This window comes from Martes martes (genome assembly GCF_963455335.1).
Source record: "Martes martes genome assembly, chromosome: X".
NCBI classification, from domain to species: Eukaryota; Metazoa; Chordata; class Mammalia; order Carnivora; family Mustelidae; genus Martes; species Martes martes.
In genome coordinates, this window is record NC_137897.1 from 118,096,706 (window position 1) to 118,113,482 (window position 16,777).

The 16,777-nt window shown below is 47.1% G+C and overlaps 1 protein-coding gene across 1 annotated transcript in view; it reads left to right on the forward strand.

Annotated features, from left to right (window-relative positions):
* MTM1 (myotubularin 1) overlaps positions 1–15,468 on the forward strand; it is a 92,406-nt gene extending 76,938 nt beyond the window's left edge. Inside the window, exons 11-15 of the mRNA XM_080794704.1 lie at positions 1,818–2,024; positions 3,127–3,219; positions 3,734–3,847; positions 7,413–7,589; positions 13,757–15,468. Of these exons, the coding sequence (XP_080650830.1) occupies positions 1,818–2,024; positions 3,127–3,219; positions 3,734–3,847; positions 7,413–7,589; positions 13,757–13,924 (759 nt within the window). The 3' untranslated portion in view covers positions 13,925–15,468. The remainder of the gene's footprint in view (positions 1–1,817; positions 2,025–3,126; positions 3,220–3,733; positions 3,848–7,412; positions 7,590–13,756) is intronic.
* The last annotated feature ends 1,309 nt before the right edge of the window (positions 15,469–16,777 follow it).

The window sequence follows — 16,777 nt, forward strand, 5'->3', positions numbered from 1 at the left end:
AAAAAAAATAAGTAAACCCCGTTTAAAAAAATAACAGAAAGTATGCGTCTTGAAAGTTCTCTCTACCAGATCATTCACTTAGCCTGACTTTGCCTTGAGTCCATGAAAATGACCGTAATACATGACCGTTGCGGAGCTGTTGGGACTTGGGGAGCTCCAGAAGTGGCATCACGGACGTGACTGGCTGATGAGCCCATGAAAAGACGGAGCCCTCGTACACTGACGGTGGCAATGAGAGGTGGTCCGACCACTTTTGAAAACGGCTTAGCAGTTTCCTAAAAAGTTAAATAAACGTACATTTACTGTGTGATCCAACCATTTCAGTCTTCGGTATTTACCCAAGTAAAATGAAAACTTAAGTCCCTACAAGTCTGTGTGTGCAAGAGTTCGCAGCAACATCATTCGCAGTAACCCAATGCAAGAAACAACCAGGTGTCGATCAGCTAGGGAGTGAATAAATAAAACATGACCTGTCCATACAACAGCATACGCCTTGACCGTAAAAAGAAGGAAGTACTGACGCAGGCTACGACATGGATGGACCTTAAGAACATGACGCTAAGTGACAGAAGCCAGACATAAAAGCCCACCTATTACGTGATTCCATTTAGATGACGGTTGTGGTAAATGCAGAACTGTAGAGACAGTAAGCAAATCAGTGGCTGCCGGGGGCTGAGGGCGGGAGCAGGGCTTGACCTCAGGCGGCACACGAGACTTTCTGGGGGCGATGGAAGTGCTCTACAGCTGGTTGGCGATGATGGCTACGCAGCTGTGTACATGTGTGCGGTCTTACCACACTGCACACTCATGATGGGTGAACTCTGTGCTTCGTACAGGATAACTCCATAAATACCTAAGTCACCCAAAAATGACATCCTCGCAATAACTCCTGGTACACACAAATTTCGTGGTATTTCTGAGTCTCAAATGTTTACAAGAAGGCTGTCACTTTATCTTGATGTAAGTTTTCTACTTACAAGCCACAGAATAGTTCATATTTTGTCAATTTAAAGGCTATAAGGGGATTTCCATTGTATCAGGCCTTTAAGGTCTAGACTAGACCTGTTGGGCCGGTGATTTTTTTAAAAATGATCACTGCTATAGGTTGAACTGAAACCTCCCCCCTAAAAAATTCCATGTATTGAAACCCTGACTGCCCCCCTCCCCGGTACCTCAGAGTGTGACCTTTTTAGAACTAGGTTCCTTGGAGGGGCAATGAGTGCAGATGAGGTCCTACAGAATTTGGATGGGCCCCTGCTTCGGTAAGACTGGTGTCCTTATGCAGAGGGCAAATTTGGACACGGAGACACAGACACAGGGAGAACACCACGTGAGGACTGGAGTCTTACTGCCACGAGCCAAGGAAGTCTACCAGAAGCGATGAGAAGGTCTGGAACAGGTCTTTCCCTAGAGCCTTCAGAGGGAGCCCGGCCCTGCCCACACTTCCGCGTAGGCCTTCCAGCCAGACAGTACACTCCTGTGGTTTAAGCCCCAGGCTGTGGTCCTTGGCAACGACAGCCCTCATATGCTAATGTACTCACAGGCACAAAAATTAGTTTGAAATGCAGTTGAGATTTGTGTGCATCGAGTTTGTTGTTGTTGTTGTTTTTAATGACCTAGTCTCATGGGAACGCCATTGCCCCAGAGCCAGAGCAAGCGGCCCCAGAGCCCCTGCTATTCCATTTGCAGAAGTTTTTCTGTTCTAGACAATAGCAATTTTTGAAAACATGGCCTTTTCTGGGGTTAAAAACAATTATTTCAAGTTTTAGCCGTATCTTACAGCTGCCTACTAATCGCGTGTTCTTCTTCTTCGCCAGCTTGTCCTGACGGGAGCCATTCAGGTAGCGGACAAAGTTTCCTCGGGGAAGAGCTCCGTGCTCGTGCACTGCAGCGACGGGTGGGACAGGACCGCGCAGCTGACGTCCCTGGCCATGCTGATGCTGGACAGCTTCTATCGGAGCATCGAGGGCTTTGAAATACTGGTACAGAAAGAATGGATAAGTTTCGGACATAAATTTGCATCTGTAAGTGAACAGTTAAGCCGACGTGTTCCATGTCCATGTTTGAGATGGAGAGACTGGTTGTTAAGCCATATATTTGCTTTTGAAAAAGAAAATCTGAGGAGTCAGATGAAAAGTATGTGCGATTCCTTGGGGGTCGTGAAAGTTGTTTCAGGAGACCGCTTTCTCCGTCTGCCCTATTTACAGTCTGACTTGAAGATCAGACCAGGAGCCCGCGTAAAAGTGTTGAAATTGAGACTGTGTGACCATTCTTTCTCAGCTACAATTATAGCCATTAGAGCCAAATACCTTTTACAGAGCCGCTAGACTCTTTCAAGGCTTTATTATTGTTACTATCAGTATTATTCTCTGACGCATGATTTGAAAATTGAGAAAACCTATTAAAATTCATATTTCCAGGTCTGAAAAAGCCTTTAAGAAAAAAAAAGGAAAGAAGATTTATTTAGTTATTTATTTGAGAGTGAGAACACACACGCAAGCACGAGCAGGGCGAGGGGCAGAGGGGGAGAGAGGCCTCCAGCAGACTCCCCGCTGAGCGTGGAGCTCGGTGCAGGGCCTGATCTCACCACCCTGAGATCATACCCAGAGCCGAAGTCCAGAGTCAGACACGCTTAACTGACGGGGCTGCCCAGGTGCCCCTGAAGAAGCCTTTTTAACAAGCTCCCTCAGATGATCCTCATCCACGCTTCCGAAGGAATGTGAAGAACATTTTCAAGTAGGAAGAATCATTGTTAATAAAAATGAATGATGAGGCTTTTGTCTTGTTCTTAAGAGAGAAAGAACTTTACTTACTAATGACCACACCATCTGGATGTGGTCTTGAGGCTTCGGCCGTGAGGATTGGCCCCTCAGCACTGCTAACTTAACGGCAGGCTGAACTGATGGCATTGGGATATTATAGATGTTTATGCTTGACTTCCGGTATTTCTAAACCTTTGCACAGTTCTATATTGCCAAGGAAAAACACACACCATTTACTCTCTGAGAAACTTGGCATTTGGAAAGCAGATTGATGAGTTGTATTGTCACACTTTGTGGGTTATATATGCTTTCTCAGTTCTGTACCCATAACTGAAAACAAATCATCTCCATCCATTCATTTCAGAGAATAGGCCATGGTGATAAAAACCACGCCGACGCTGACCGGTCTCCTATTTTCCTCCAGTTTATTGACTGTGTATGGCAGATGTCGAAACAGGTAAGGGATGTGTATGGGATAAAATTACATTGGACTTCACGTTTAGGTATTTTGATCTAATGTCTGGGATTTGCCTCACAGTACACAGGGCAGAGATAGAGATGAAATGAGTCTGGCCCTACATGAGTCATTGTTGAAGCCGGGTAGTGGGTACGTGGGGTTTGCGGTTTTATTCTCGCTGCTATTTATGCCTGGGATTTTCCGTAATGTTTGAAAAATTCAATATTTGACTGCATCCTCTCTCTTAATGGAATCCCAGCTCGTCTTTTCCGTTGCCTCGGGACCAGCCTATGCACATAGGACACCATCAGTGCTGGAACTACCCAGTGTGCCTTGTACACTCAGGAGAACCCAGAACATCAGCTTGTTTTCCTCTGATCCCTTCCCTTGACCCTCCCTCGGACTCCTCAGTCCTGTGCCGATCACTGAGAAATGAGCTCTAGGGCGTATGCAGATGGCAGCCTCTGCTAGTCCCAAGTTTTCATGCTTTGTGGGCGTGTTTGTTTTTGTCTAGTTCCCTACAGCTTTTGAATTCAATGAACGATTTTTGATTACAATTCTGGATCATCTGTATAGTTGCCGGTTTGGGACTTTCTTATACAACTGTGAATCTGCGCGAGAAAAACAGGTGAGTGGAAATGCTCATCCTTTTAGTGAACTGTGTCTCGTCTTCCATGAAATAGAAAAAAAAATTTTTTTTCTTCGATAGTTTGGTTTGTGGGAAACGCAGAGGGTTTATTGAGTGTCTGGCATTTCCTGCGGGGGAGGGGGTTAGACTTTGACTTTGAGAGTAGGAATGACTTTAAAGGTATATAAGGTCCCCCTCCCAAAACACCGTAAAAACGTCAGGGAAGGGCATTGTTTTAAAGGCATAAACCTACAAGAACAGAGAAGATGAGAAAGGAGACACAGACACCAAATCTGGGGACTCTGACAGAGGTTTCTTCTAGAGAGAGCACGAGATTGGGCTGGGGACCTGAGTGTCATCAGGGGGTGAGGTGAATGGCAGCGAACCCCAGCTGGTAGTTCCTCAGAAGCTAAGCAGAGAGTTGTCCTGTGACCCAGCAAGTCCACTCCCAGGCACATACCCAAGGGCAATGAAAACAGGAGTTGAAAGGAAAGCACGCAGATGTTCAAAGAGCTAAAAGGTGGCAACAACCCCAGGTCCGTCCGTCCGCTGATGACAGGACGAACAGAACGCAACCTAGCCACACGCTGGACTAGCAAACGGAAGGAAGTTGTGCCCCAGGCTACAGTGTAGACAAACCTTGAAAACACGCTCATGAGGGGAGCCAGATGCCAAAGCTCACAGATGGCATGATTCCATTGCTAGGAAACGTCCAGAATAGCAAGGCCGTCGGGGCAGAAAGTAGATGAGTGTTTGGGGGGGGGGGTGCTCACGGGAGGGGAGAATGCGGAATGCGTGCTCAGTGGGTTTGAGTATTCCATTCGGGCTGCTGAAGAGCTCTCAGAACTGGAGAGGGGAGCGGTGACACAAGTGAATTGTAGACTTCAAAGTGGTGAATTTTACAGTACGTGAACCCTGCCTCGATTTAAGAAAAAAAAAAATCATCTCTGGGGAAACGGACTAGCCCAAGAGAGGAAGGACCGAAAGATACCAGTCGGCTCTTCATTGCTCCCCTCTTAAGTGATAGCGGATAGCCCGGAGGGAGAGAAGCCACTTGGACAGAATGGCTACCAGGTAGGGAGGGGAGAGATGTAGACAGGCAGCTAGCATCAGCTCTCCCCAGAAACATAAGTAAATGTTGGTACCGTGATGTAATAACAGGATATTGTTTGGAAAGACTATGTAGAGATCAGAAAACAACTTGAAATGAAAAGAGGTTAAAAATCCAGGAGAAGAGTTGAAAGGTGAGGTGGAAATCTAGAGACGGAGGTAGCAGGTGGAAAGAAGGTCAGCAAACTAGAAGCCCAGTCCGAGAGTCCGATAACCAGATAATAGGGCTTCCAGAAAGAGAAAATGGGGAGACCCGAGAGCAGGAGGTCACCGAAATAATTTGAGAATATTTCCCAGGATTGAAGTATGTAAGTTTCCACACTGAAAGGCCTGCCACGTGCCCAAGCATGGCGGACCAAAACAGGCCCGAGCTAAGGCCCGTCTTTGTGAGGTTTCAAAACACCAGGGACAAAGAAAAGATCCTTCAAGCTTCCAGACAGAAAAGGAATGGGTCATTTGCAAAGAAACAGATCAAGAAGGCAAAATCCTTCAATGGCGGTATCGGAAGCTGGAAGTCAGTAGAGCATTGCCTTCAGAATTTTAATGGAAGATGGTTTCAACCTAGAATTCTCTAGCCACTGAACTGTCAACCAGCTGTTTAGGCGGACCAAAGATATTCTCAGACATGTGTGGCACCAAGAGTTCCCTCCCGCACCAAACCATTTCTCTGGAAGCTCCTGGAGTGTTGGCTCCAAGCAAACAAGGAAGAAGACAGTGGAACTCAGGAAGCCGGAGCTGCAGCTCAGAGAGAGGCAACAGGGGATGCTTGGGGCAAAACAGAGAAGCCATCGTAGGTGTGTGGCTGGCTTTCCCCTGAGGAGGAAACGGGGAGCGCCTGAGGTGCTGAGTGTCTTGACAGAAGTTTGAGATGTTGGAGGAAGAGCTGGGGGTTAAATTCACAATAAATGCCAAGAACAGATAATAGGATACGCAGAATAGATGGTTACGTGGAGGGAAGACAACAAAATTCATGCAGGAGAAGTCACAGAAAGGGACTGCAGGGCCTGCCTGAGAGTAGTATTTGCTTCATCACAGGGATCTGGACACTAAATGTCAGCCTCCTGAAAGCTGTGCTTCCTGCTGGGAGTACAGGGCAGGACAGAGAGTGCAAGTGCCCAGAGCTGCACGGCCCCCCGGCTGGCAGGAAAGCATATTATTTAGAGGTATGGAGGTTAAGTTCCAGACAGTCAAAGCAATCAACTTAAAAATATCAAACACAGTTGCTTTTGGGGAGCTGAGAGATAGCTGAGGTTTTTTTTTTTTTTTTTTTTTTTTAATCCGTAACAAACCTGTGCAGGCTATGTGACTTTTTAAATTATGTGCACGCAGGGGTGCTTGGTGCCTCAGTTTTTAAGTGCCTGCTCAGGTCAGGATCCCAGGGTCCTTGGGCTCGAGCCCCGAGTTGGGCTCTCTGCTCTGCGGGAACCTGCTTTTCCCTCTCCTGCTCCCCCTGCTGTGTTTCCTCTCTCGTGTCTCCATCAAATAAATAAAATCTCTTAAAAATTATTAAACTCTGTGCATGTATAAAACTAAAAGCAAGCATGCAAATGAACACAACCCAGTATAGCTTGGGGCATCGGAAAGGTACCAGTGAATGAAGTTTGAGGTGGATTCCAAGGAAGACAAATTTATGCTGCCATATTTCTTGTTCACCATGATCAACATTAATGAAATATGTATGTTAAAGACTTTTCTTCAGTCACTTATTTCAAGCCGTTCTCTTTTAGCTCCCAGTATTAGCTCTTTGGTCCTTGCTTATTGAAGTCGTTACTGGGAAGAGTCTCAGAGTCTGCCTTTGGTCATTTTAACAATCATACCTTTTATTTCCCAAGCTTTGGGGGTTTTTTTCCTAGTTTATGCTCAAAATCGGTAAAGATCTCTAAAACACAGTGGAAACGTGGATCTCTGCATGAGATCATGGACACCAAGTGAGAAAGTAACGATTCCGTGAAGTCAGTTATCCAGGTGTTTTCACATATCCGCACGTTAGCGTGATAGCGAGCGAACATCTGGATGGTTGGTTAAAAACAACTTCCTATCTGGGTCCCCACTGTCAAGCAGGCACAGGTTAAGATTTTACAGTTCTAACACATGCAGAAATGAAGAAAGCCGACAGGATCGTATGATCGTTTTTCTTTCTGCTGAATTACAAAGAGCATCTGCCCATCTGTTCCCGGGCAGAGTCGCCTTAGCTCAGTGAATTACATTTAATGAGACAGCGTCCCGCACCTCTGTCTTCTGGCAGAAACAGTGGCTCTCCAGCTAGGCCATTATCTCTGCAAATATCAGTAAGCAGCTGCCGAACACTCACTGGCCCATGAGGCTTTTTGAGCTATTCTGGGGCTAACTTAATGTTTGATTCGAGTTGAGGCTTAACTGTAGTGCCACGGGCTGAAAGATGGTTTGTGTACTTGTGTGTTTTGACTTCAGCTTCCTGCTTTCTCTCTCTCCGTAGAAAGTTACAGAACGAACGGTGTCTTTGTGGTCGCTGATCAACAGTAATAAGGACAAGTATAAAAATCCCTTCTATACTAAAGAGATCAATCGAGTTTTATATCCAGTTGCCAGTATGCGTCACTTGGAGCTTTGGGTGAATTACTACATTAGATGGAACCCCAGAATCAAGCAACAAGTAAGTGAAGGGAGGTTGTTAAAAGGCAGTGCTATTAAGAGTCTGACTTTGGATTTAGATAATGTTACTCAATAGTGCTTTTGTTTTAATGTCATGAGAGGGGAAATGAACTAAAAAAAAAAAATCACACTTGCTTTCAAATGCAACTTTAATTAAAAATTGTTTTTAATTACTAAGCCACTTATTTTGATTGGTGTTAAACTTTGATTCTTATAATTTTTTTTTTTTTTTTTTTTTTTTTACTAAAATGTAAACTGGAAGCTCTGGAAAAGTTTTGGGTTTTGGTTGCCAAGGATTTGCTTCAATTAGTGGACACTGTTACACATAATAAGACAATTCTTTCCAGTGAGTGGACTTAGAGGAAACAAAGCAGTTTCTTCTGTCTGCTTCACGCGTCTGTACCGGGTCAGCTAACATCAGATCACTTCACTGAGGACCTTTGTTTCTGAAATAAAGATAATTGATCTGTCAGCAGGTAGTACATTCGGTTGGCCATTTAGCAACCAAAAAGGGAAATAATGATTTTTGCACCGAAAAAGTCCATACCTTGTTGAAGACACACTCGGACTTTCCACTCTCCCGCTTCCACTCCATCCGGAAGCGGACGAGAAGCACAGCCTGTGTGTGTAAGGGCTCAGAAGGGCCTCCCGTCTGTGACTTGTTTGAAGTGCTATAAATATTCCGTATTTGCAGCTGCTCCTTTGTGAAGGTTCGAACCTTCTCCTGTGGTTTGGATGGCGGGCTACCTGTTCGCGCAGGCCAGTCTTGCAAAAGCGCCGGCTTTAATCCCGCTAGAAATTGCGGGGTGACAGCCGGGCCCGGGCGCTGCGCTCTGTCTCTCAGACTGCTGATCGCACTCGGGCAGCTGGCCGCACGCCAGGCTGTGCCCTCTCCCCGCTGGGGACTGCCCGCTTCAAGCCGGCACTCTCGTTTCAAGGTCTCTGCTGCTCCCGTGAAAGGCTTCTGCCATTCAGGAATGGTGGAAATGTGTAATCTCTCGGAAAGTGACAGATTTCAGGGCTTGAGAACACTCACTTGTTTAGTTGGAGATTTGAGAAGCACAGTGAGGGAATTTATGTAGCAGTCATTCTAGCCTTTGGAATATCAAGTAAAGAGGAAACGGGCATTTTGCCAGGGTTCTAACTGCTGTTACAGGGGGCATGTTCCTTTTCTAATTAAAAAAATACATATATATTGGGGCGCCTGGGTGGCTCAGTGGGTTAAGCCTCTGCCTTCTGCTCGGGTCATGATCCCAGGATCCTGGGATCGAACCCCACATCGGGCTCTCTGCTCAGCAGGGAGCCTGCTTCCCTTCCTCTCTCTGTGCCTGCCTCTCTGCCTACTTGTGATCTCTGTCTGTCAAATAAATAAATAAAATCTTTTAAAAAATACATATATATTATATAGATGTACAGTGTCTCCTATAAATTGATTCTTTTCTTATATTTATTGTGACTTTTTTTTAAAACGTTAGTAATTAGAAAGTATCGCTAATTTCTGTATAGATTCTCTAATGTCCCCTCACCCTTTTTTTACTGGAGAAATTCTTAAAATTCAAGGAATTTAGAGCAATTCGCTTCTGAACATATAAAGGCAATAATTGTGTGACAAGTAGGAAAAAAATCATTAGAATAACTTACTACAGTGTATCTACCCCTTTATTTTTGTAGAGCTGAGCAAAATGGAACTGGGCCAGATAGGAACACACATTTCTTGATAGAGGTTTCTATTTTGAGATAGTAATTGGTCTGTATTATGATCTGTGAAATTTACTCAAAAAGGAAAGTAACTTATCCTTTCTATATAGATTTTCGGAATGTGGAGGGTACTACACGTATCTTTGTATTCTCAGGGCTATGGTGGGGTGGGAGGGTGGACACAGAGATTAAGAAGAGGTCATCTCTGGCCCCTGGAGCTCCCAGGCTGGCGGGGGTGCCTGGAACATGAGCCGATGATGATAGTGCTCAGGGAAAAATGTCATAATGGAAGTGTGAATTAAATGCATTACATTTCCTTAAAGATCTCCCATAGAACACTATTTCATACAGAAATAAATTTAAATCGGATCACGTAGGACTTTTTAAATTATAAAATGTAAACCTCAAGGAATATACTTAACCACTTAAAAGTTCAATTGTTCAGTTGTGTGGCCCAGTTGGTATACAGACAGTTACCGGGTACCTGTCGTATGTATACGAGCAGTACTGAAAGCGACAAAAGCAGATACAGCCCGTCCCTCTAATGAGCTCTGGTCTAGAAGAAGGAAGGGTTCGTGTGCGGTTTAAAAGCAAGAACCACCAACCGTTGCTGTGACATAAAAACTCAGTGGAGTTGACGGAAAGAGCAATGCTTACCTTTGAAGAGCTATCGGGAAGCCCATCTGGTGCATGTATTGAGACGAGGGAGTTGCTCATCCCGGAAGCGGACGTATCCCGTGAGTCCTGTTACGAGCCTGAATGAGGCCTGGGGCCGCCAGGGAGCCTGTCTCGGACTCCCGCGGCTGTTGAGCAGGCGCACGCTGCCGTGCTCCTATCTTTTTTTTTTTTTTTTAATATTTTATTTATTTATTTGAGAGAGAGACAGTGAAAGAGAGCATGAGCGAGGAGAAGGTCAGAGGGAGAAGTAGACTTCCCGTGCCGCGCCCCTATCTTTGCACTGCGATCGCCAAAGGACGAGAACAGGGACAGTCAGATGGAAACAGGCTGACCCGTGTGGCGCTTAAGTCATTTCTGAGGGGAGCGCCAAAAGGAATGTGACCCTAAAAACCACCCGAAGGCCAGGATGCTTCCTCCCATCGCTAGCTGGAGTGTGCTATGCGGAGCACGCGCCGGGCTCCCCGTTCGGTCCCCGGGGAGGGGCCGGGCTGTGCCTTTGCAGCCACTTGACTTTCAACTTCATTTCTTGTAATTTTGTGTTTTGGACTCTTTCCTCGTATCCTCTCAATGGTTTGTGTTTGTCTGTAGGCTAATGGCTTCTGGGTATTTTGTACCCATCAGCAGGCTGAATTCTCTTTATTTGGAATCATTCCTCAGTCTACTCTCTTGAGATTTCTAAGTATACAGCCTTGTCATGTACAAAAACGGTTTTTACCTCTGATTCCTTTTTCTTGTCTAATTGTCCTTGCTGGCATAGTAACAAACTGATTCTGGTAGTCATCCGAAAAAAGCGGAATTTTAACAATGGCCAGGACAGCTTTGGAGGAGAATACCAAGGAAGAACATGCCCTGCTCTTTGCAGGGGTCGAGCCTGGAAGCAGACGGCGCAGGCGGGGAGCCCCGGTACGTGATGCAGAGGGCAGAGGACGGACCATCCTTGCACAGCAGATCAAAGTGGATGTGTCTAAACTGGATCCCCTGGTCCCCAGAACCTATTCCCGCTGCCATCTTTCCCATTTCGGCTCTTGGCCACTCCATCCTAGTCGCTCTGGCCAGAAACCAGGGAGCCCTCCTCGACTCCCTTCCCTCTTGCACCCCCTTATGTGGTCTGTCAGCGGAGCCTGCTGGACTTGGCCTTCAAAGCCCATATGACCCCAGACCCTCTGTACCAGTCCTCCCGCTGCTGGCCTGGTGCGGGCCGTGCGGTGCTGCCTAGACTTCCAGCTGGACTCCCTAACCACACCCTTCCTTCCCTCCAGTCTGTTCTCAACATGGTAGCCAGAGCGGTCCTTGCAAGTAAAGCCCATCCCAGACCCCACCGCCCCTCCACTCAAAACTGTCCCGGGAGCTGCTCACCTCACCCGACACCGTAGCCCAGGTCCCTGCAGTGGTTTCCACGGCCTGATGCGGCGTCTCCCCAGCCCTGCCCCTCTTACCCGGCTCTGCTTCCTTTCCGGAGTGTTCCTCGCCCTTGAACAACCCCTGTCACTCAGACTTGTGGTATTCTTCATTTGTCTGTCTCCCTCTGCTGGAAGGAAAATGCCATAAAAATGGGGATTTGGGCCTCTTCGTTCACCAAGGGGTCCCAAGTGCCCAGAACAGTGGCTGCCCACAGCGGAATACACAGAGAAAAATGGACGAAAGACAGTAGCAGGTTGTGCACAGTACCTGCTGGGTGTCAACGCGCTCTACCAAGCACCCCTGCTCTTTTTTTAAAAAAAAAAGTTTATTTAAGAGCACGAGAGAGAGTGCACATGCAGGGAGAGCAGAGGGAGAAGCAGACTTCCCGCTGAGCAGGGAGCCCGATGCGATGTGGGGCGCCATCCCAGGACCCCAGGATCATGACCTGAGCCAAAGGCAGACACTTAAATGACTGAGCCACCCAGAAGCCCCCAAGCATTCCTGTTCTAATGCCACGTGTGCCTTTCTGAAAAACTTCACATTCTGCAGTCACAGTAAAGGAAGAATAGGGTTAGGAGCAAGGAGGAGACCTCGTCCAGCCTGTGGGCGTTTGTAACTAGAGCTCTAATGGACACACCGGCGCGGGCCCCTGGCTGGCGCAGTCGGTAAAGCATGCAGCTCTTAGTCTCAGGGTTGTGAGTTCAAGCCCTGCTCTGGATGTAGAGGTGACTTAAAAATAAAAGCTTTTAAAAAAGAAAAGAAAAAGAAACCCCACTACCACTAGAAATGCGTGGCATTTTTACCTGGCCTCCGTCGAGCACTCCTTGGCAGACGCTGGGGTGGGCTGATGTCCCCCCAAAAGACATGTCCACTCCGAAGCTGGGAATGTGACCTTATTTGGGAAAGGGGTCTTTAGAGGTGTTACTTAGTTAAAGATCTGAAGATGCCACCCTCCTGCATTTGGAGTGGGTCCTACATCGTGTGACCGGGGTCCTTATAAGAGAAAACAGAAGGGGATTTGAGCCACAGACACTTGTGGAGAGAAGGCCCTGTGAAGACAGGAGGCGGCAAGGATGCGGCCACGAGCCAAGGACACCCGGTGCCACCGGAAGCTGGAAGAGGCGAGGAAGGAGCATCCCCCGGAGCCCCCAGAGGCGGCACAGTGCCCTGTTGCGTCAAGCACTCCCGCTGTCCCCTGGGTTGTGCTCATTTGCTCTGGCAGCCCCGGGAAGCTCGACATCGTCTTAAGCCCCGGGGCTCCCGCGCCCTCCTCAAGGCCATGACCCGGCCCGCTGTCCTCCACACTACGGGCCCAGGCCAGGGCACGGCCTGCTTCAGCGCCCTTGTTGGGGCTCAGAGCCTAACGGGTAGGAAGCAGGATGGTCCCAGAAGCCGCTGGTGCCGAAGAAATGGACTTCTGTAGCCTCTTGGCCTTTCTCTTAACGTCTTCATAGACTGCTCAAGCTTTCTAGAAGCTTGCCTTTGATCACTCACAACACGCTGGTGAGAGAGCCTCCTGGGGGCTGTCGTGTCGTGGATCTTGGCCCGGGTGGGTGATGGCATCAGTGCACCTGTGTAAAGGCTCGCTGAGCTGACCACCTCGAGATTTGTTTGCATTCCCGGGGTAATGTATACATGAGTACAGGAGTTTAAAGAGTTGAATCACACTCTGTCCCCGCGTGACTTCTAACCTCTGGAGTGCCACGAGACCCCCACTGACCCGTGAGGGAGAGGGGCGGCACGGCGAAACCGACCGAGAGGGCTGACCTCGCTCTGCCGGCAGCCCCGTGAGGTCCGTGCCGGTCCCACTCCCATCTCCCTGGCAGGGAGGTGCAGGCTCTCGGGTTCAGTCCTCTGGCTGCTGAGAGGCAGACCCGAACCTCGCCCCCGAGGCTGACGGGCCTGGGAGCCCCGACTCTCCATCGCTGCGGGAGCGCGGAGCCGAGCTGTGCCTTATTCGCTCGGGGACGCAGCTGGGCTCAAGCGCGGAGACGCGGGTCAAGGCGCCAGTCGATACAGACAATACAGAAGAGCGCCGGTCACGCCGGCCTCGACACGAGACACGAGAACGGCGTATTTCGTCTCCCGATACTCACGTATAGGAAGAGTGTCATGAATCTACACGGGGAAGAAGGGAGGCGTGGCCTCCGGAAGCGAAAGAGCAGTGGGCTTGGGGCCGGGGCACGTAGGGGACCGGGGCCGTGTCTGGGTTGATAAACCTTAAAAAGATGGTGAGGCAAATGCGAGGCAATGTGTACATGAGCTTATGTCTTGGTGGCGAAGAGCTGGGGGTTTCACCCTTTGTACTTTTCTGTATTTTTGACCAACACTGAAGGTCAGTCCAGGGGTTTCCTGGGAAAAGCCCTAACGCCCGTCTATGCTTCTTTGCAGCAGCCCAACCCCGTGGAGCAGCGCTACGTGGAGCTCTTGGCCTTACGTGACGAATACATACAGCGGCTCGAGGAGCTGCAGCTCGCCAGCTCGGCCAAGCTCTCCGACCCCTCGACCTCGCCGTCCGCTCCTTCCCAGATGATGCCCCACGTGCACACCCACTTCTAGGAGGGAGCCCCGGTGCTGCGCCAGAGCTCCGAGTAAAGGAGAGACTTGACTGTCACTTGGGGGCCTCTGTACAAAGTAGATTAAAACGTTTGCCTCCGTGTAGAACTTGAACTAACATAATCTTAAACTCTTGAATATGTGCCTTCTAGAATACATATTACAAGAAAACTAGTGTCTACAGGGCAATCAGAAGAAAGGAGCCAAGATGGGGTTGTGGAAAATCCTGACACCCTTCAAGGACAGTTTTTGAAAGAGATAATTGAAATTGAGTTGACCTCTTTTGAAATCCTGTGTCTACAATATGTATTTTGTGGGCCTAATTGGAACGACATTATTTTAAACTGAAGTGAAAAAAAAATAGGTTTGTGAACCGGATTTTCCTTGGGCTGCTTCTCATAGTTGCTTTGGTGTAAAACGAGCCCAAATGTGAGAGATGTTGTTGCCAAAACCAAATCGAGCTCATCCTCTGAGGCGTCATCCAAAAGCAAGGTGTTGAAATAATTGCCAAACTTTATACCATCGTGAGTGGTGGCTTAAAGAGAACTAGCTGCGTAGATGAGTTTTTCGTTCTTTTGAAACTTTGGAATCTGAAGTGTTTTCCCGTAATTTTCAAGAGGAGCATATTTTTATATTACACTGATGGGGCCCAGTCGAATATGATTTGATTTTTTTTTTAACTTTTTGCCAGTTCTGTTTTCTAAGTTCTTCTATCAGCTTGCCTGAAATTCTGACCCATTTTCAGGTTGTGGAAAAGCCCTTAGCACTGTCGGAAGATGTCGGGGGCACTGTGCTGCTTAGGTGAATGTTTTTGCGAACGTCGCTCTAGTCCGACCAGCTTATCCGCCAAAGTGTAGGGCTGGCCCTCTAGGATGCATGAAATCAAAGCCGCAGATGTACATTTGTCGAGCGTGCGTGGTGTTGGATGCCCCTCCCCCCAAGTGTGCATTAAACTGGTTCTACACATTTTTACTTGAAATGTACTCGGCAGTTTGTGTTTTCAGGTTTTTGGGGAGTTTTGTTTTGTTTTTGTTTTTGTTTTTGTTTTTGTTTTTTGTTTTTGTTTTTGTTTTGTAGTCGTAGTGCTAGTGGTAAATGAAGTTTCAAATACAGTTCTATTTGATATCTGAACTAATTCATTTAGTTACGTATATTTGTAAAAGTTAAGGCTAGAGTTAAAACAATTAATGTTTTCCAGTGATTTGTAAAAGACTATTTATAGCTAATATGGTTTTGTTTTCAGTGAATTAAGAGAGATTAAATATATCTTTGTAAATTATTTTATGTCACAGCTTAATTGGTCTACCAAATAAGACATCTCAAATACAGTAGTATCATGTATAAATTTTGTATGTATAAGAAATTTTATTAGACATTCTCTTGCTTTTTGTAAACGCTGTAAATATTTCATAAATTAACAAAGTGTCACTCCATAAAAAGAAAAAAGCAAGTACTAATAGCTTAAAGGATTTTGTGAAATGTCATGAAAATCATCATGACAATAATGACTAAAGACCTGCTGTAATAAATGTATTAACTGAAATAGCACTCTGTTTTCGGGGGTGTAACCGTGTGTGTGTTGTAGGGGGAGGTAATGGGTGTCTTGTCATTTCCTGCCTCTACGTCACATGCTCTTGGTCTTACTAGCAACTTGCAGGGCTCTCCCCAACTGCAGCAGTACGGTACACTTGACTGTATTAACAGTGCCAGTTTTAAGCCGTAGCTGTCTTAAAGTCCGGGGAGCGTCCACAAAAGAGCCAGGGTACGTGCACGCGAGACATTAGACTCCGGATGCAGAACACAGCGGCCGCCATTAAGGGACGGTGAGACCTTGACGGAAGTAAGCCGTAGTCGGTGTCTCTTGCGCTTAAGAATTCAAAATTGTTTTCAAATAGTACAGCCGGTTGGAAATTATGTGCATTCTAAGAATGCTAAATAGTTCAAGCAGTAAACGAAAATTAACTTTTTTTTTTTGAAATCTGAGTAGGACTCTTTAAAGATTAAGTGTAGCTTTGCAGAGCGTCGTTGCCCCAAAGTCCCACAGCATCGAAACGAACGTGCGCAGGCATCACACTGAAGTCCAAGTCTCTCGAGTTCCCAGTGCACAGCCTTATAGCTCTGCCGTCGGGAACGAAACAGAGTAATCTCTCTTCCTGGGACAGCCCTTCAAATAAGTTGCAGTCATAGAGATTTTTGATAATGCGACGGTTTTCCTGAACTATGGTCCTAGCCCTTCCTGATATACTTCGGTAACACACTGAAGCTTATCCGTCTGCTTTTTTGGTAGGAATAATACTCAGAACTCTCCAAGTAGTTCATCGCCTGCAGCCCCGTGTACAGAACGCAGATTTGTGGGTCGCTCATTTGGACAACTCTTGTGGCATTTGGGGCATTAGACAAAAGCAGAACCCTATAAAGGGAATGGTCTTAAGCGGGAGACTTTGTCACACAGTACTTACACCTGTGACTGGAGGACGCGGCTGGAAGCAGAAGCAGAAGCAAGGGGACCCCCAGAGCAAATAAGAAACGTATGCAAGGTGCGTCCCAGAAATGAGGATTAGCACATCTGCAGGAAAATACTATGGTTGAAATCGATTGCGGTCCAATTGTTGGAGGTTCACAGAATCACTCACTGGAAGTGAGTCTAATCCGCCGACATCCGTTGGTGGGTGTACAACCGCATTAAGGAATGATTAGCAAAGTCTTCTGTATCAAATGTGTGTGGAAGATGAAAGATCAGCAAACCGAAGCATGTTCATTTCCTCGGGAGGCTTAGATTCAGACACGGGTCAGTCCTTATTTGCGAAGGCGATAATGTGTTTAACTGCCTAGGTAGGGTAGCTACACATTTGCACA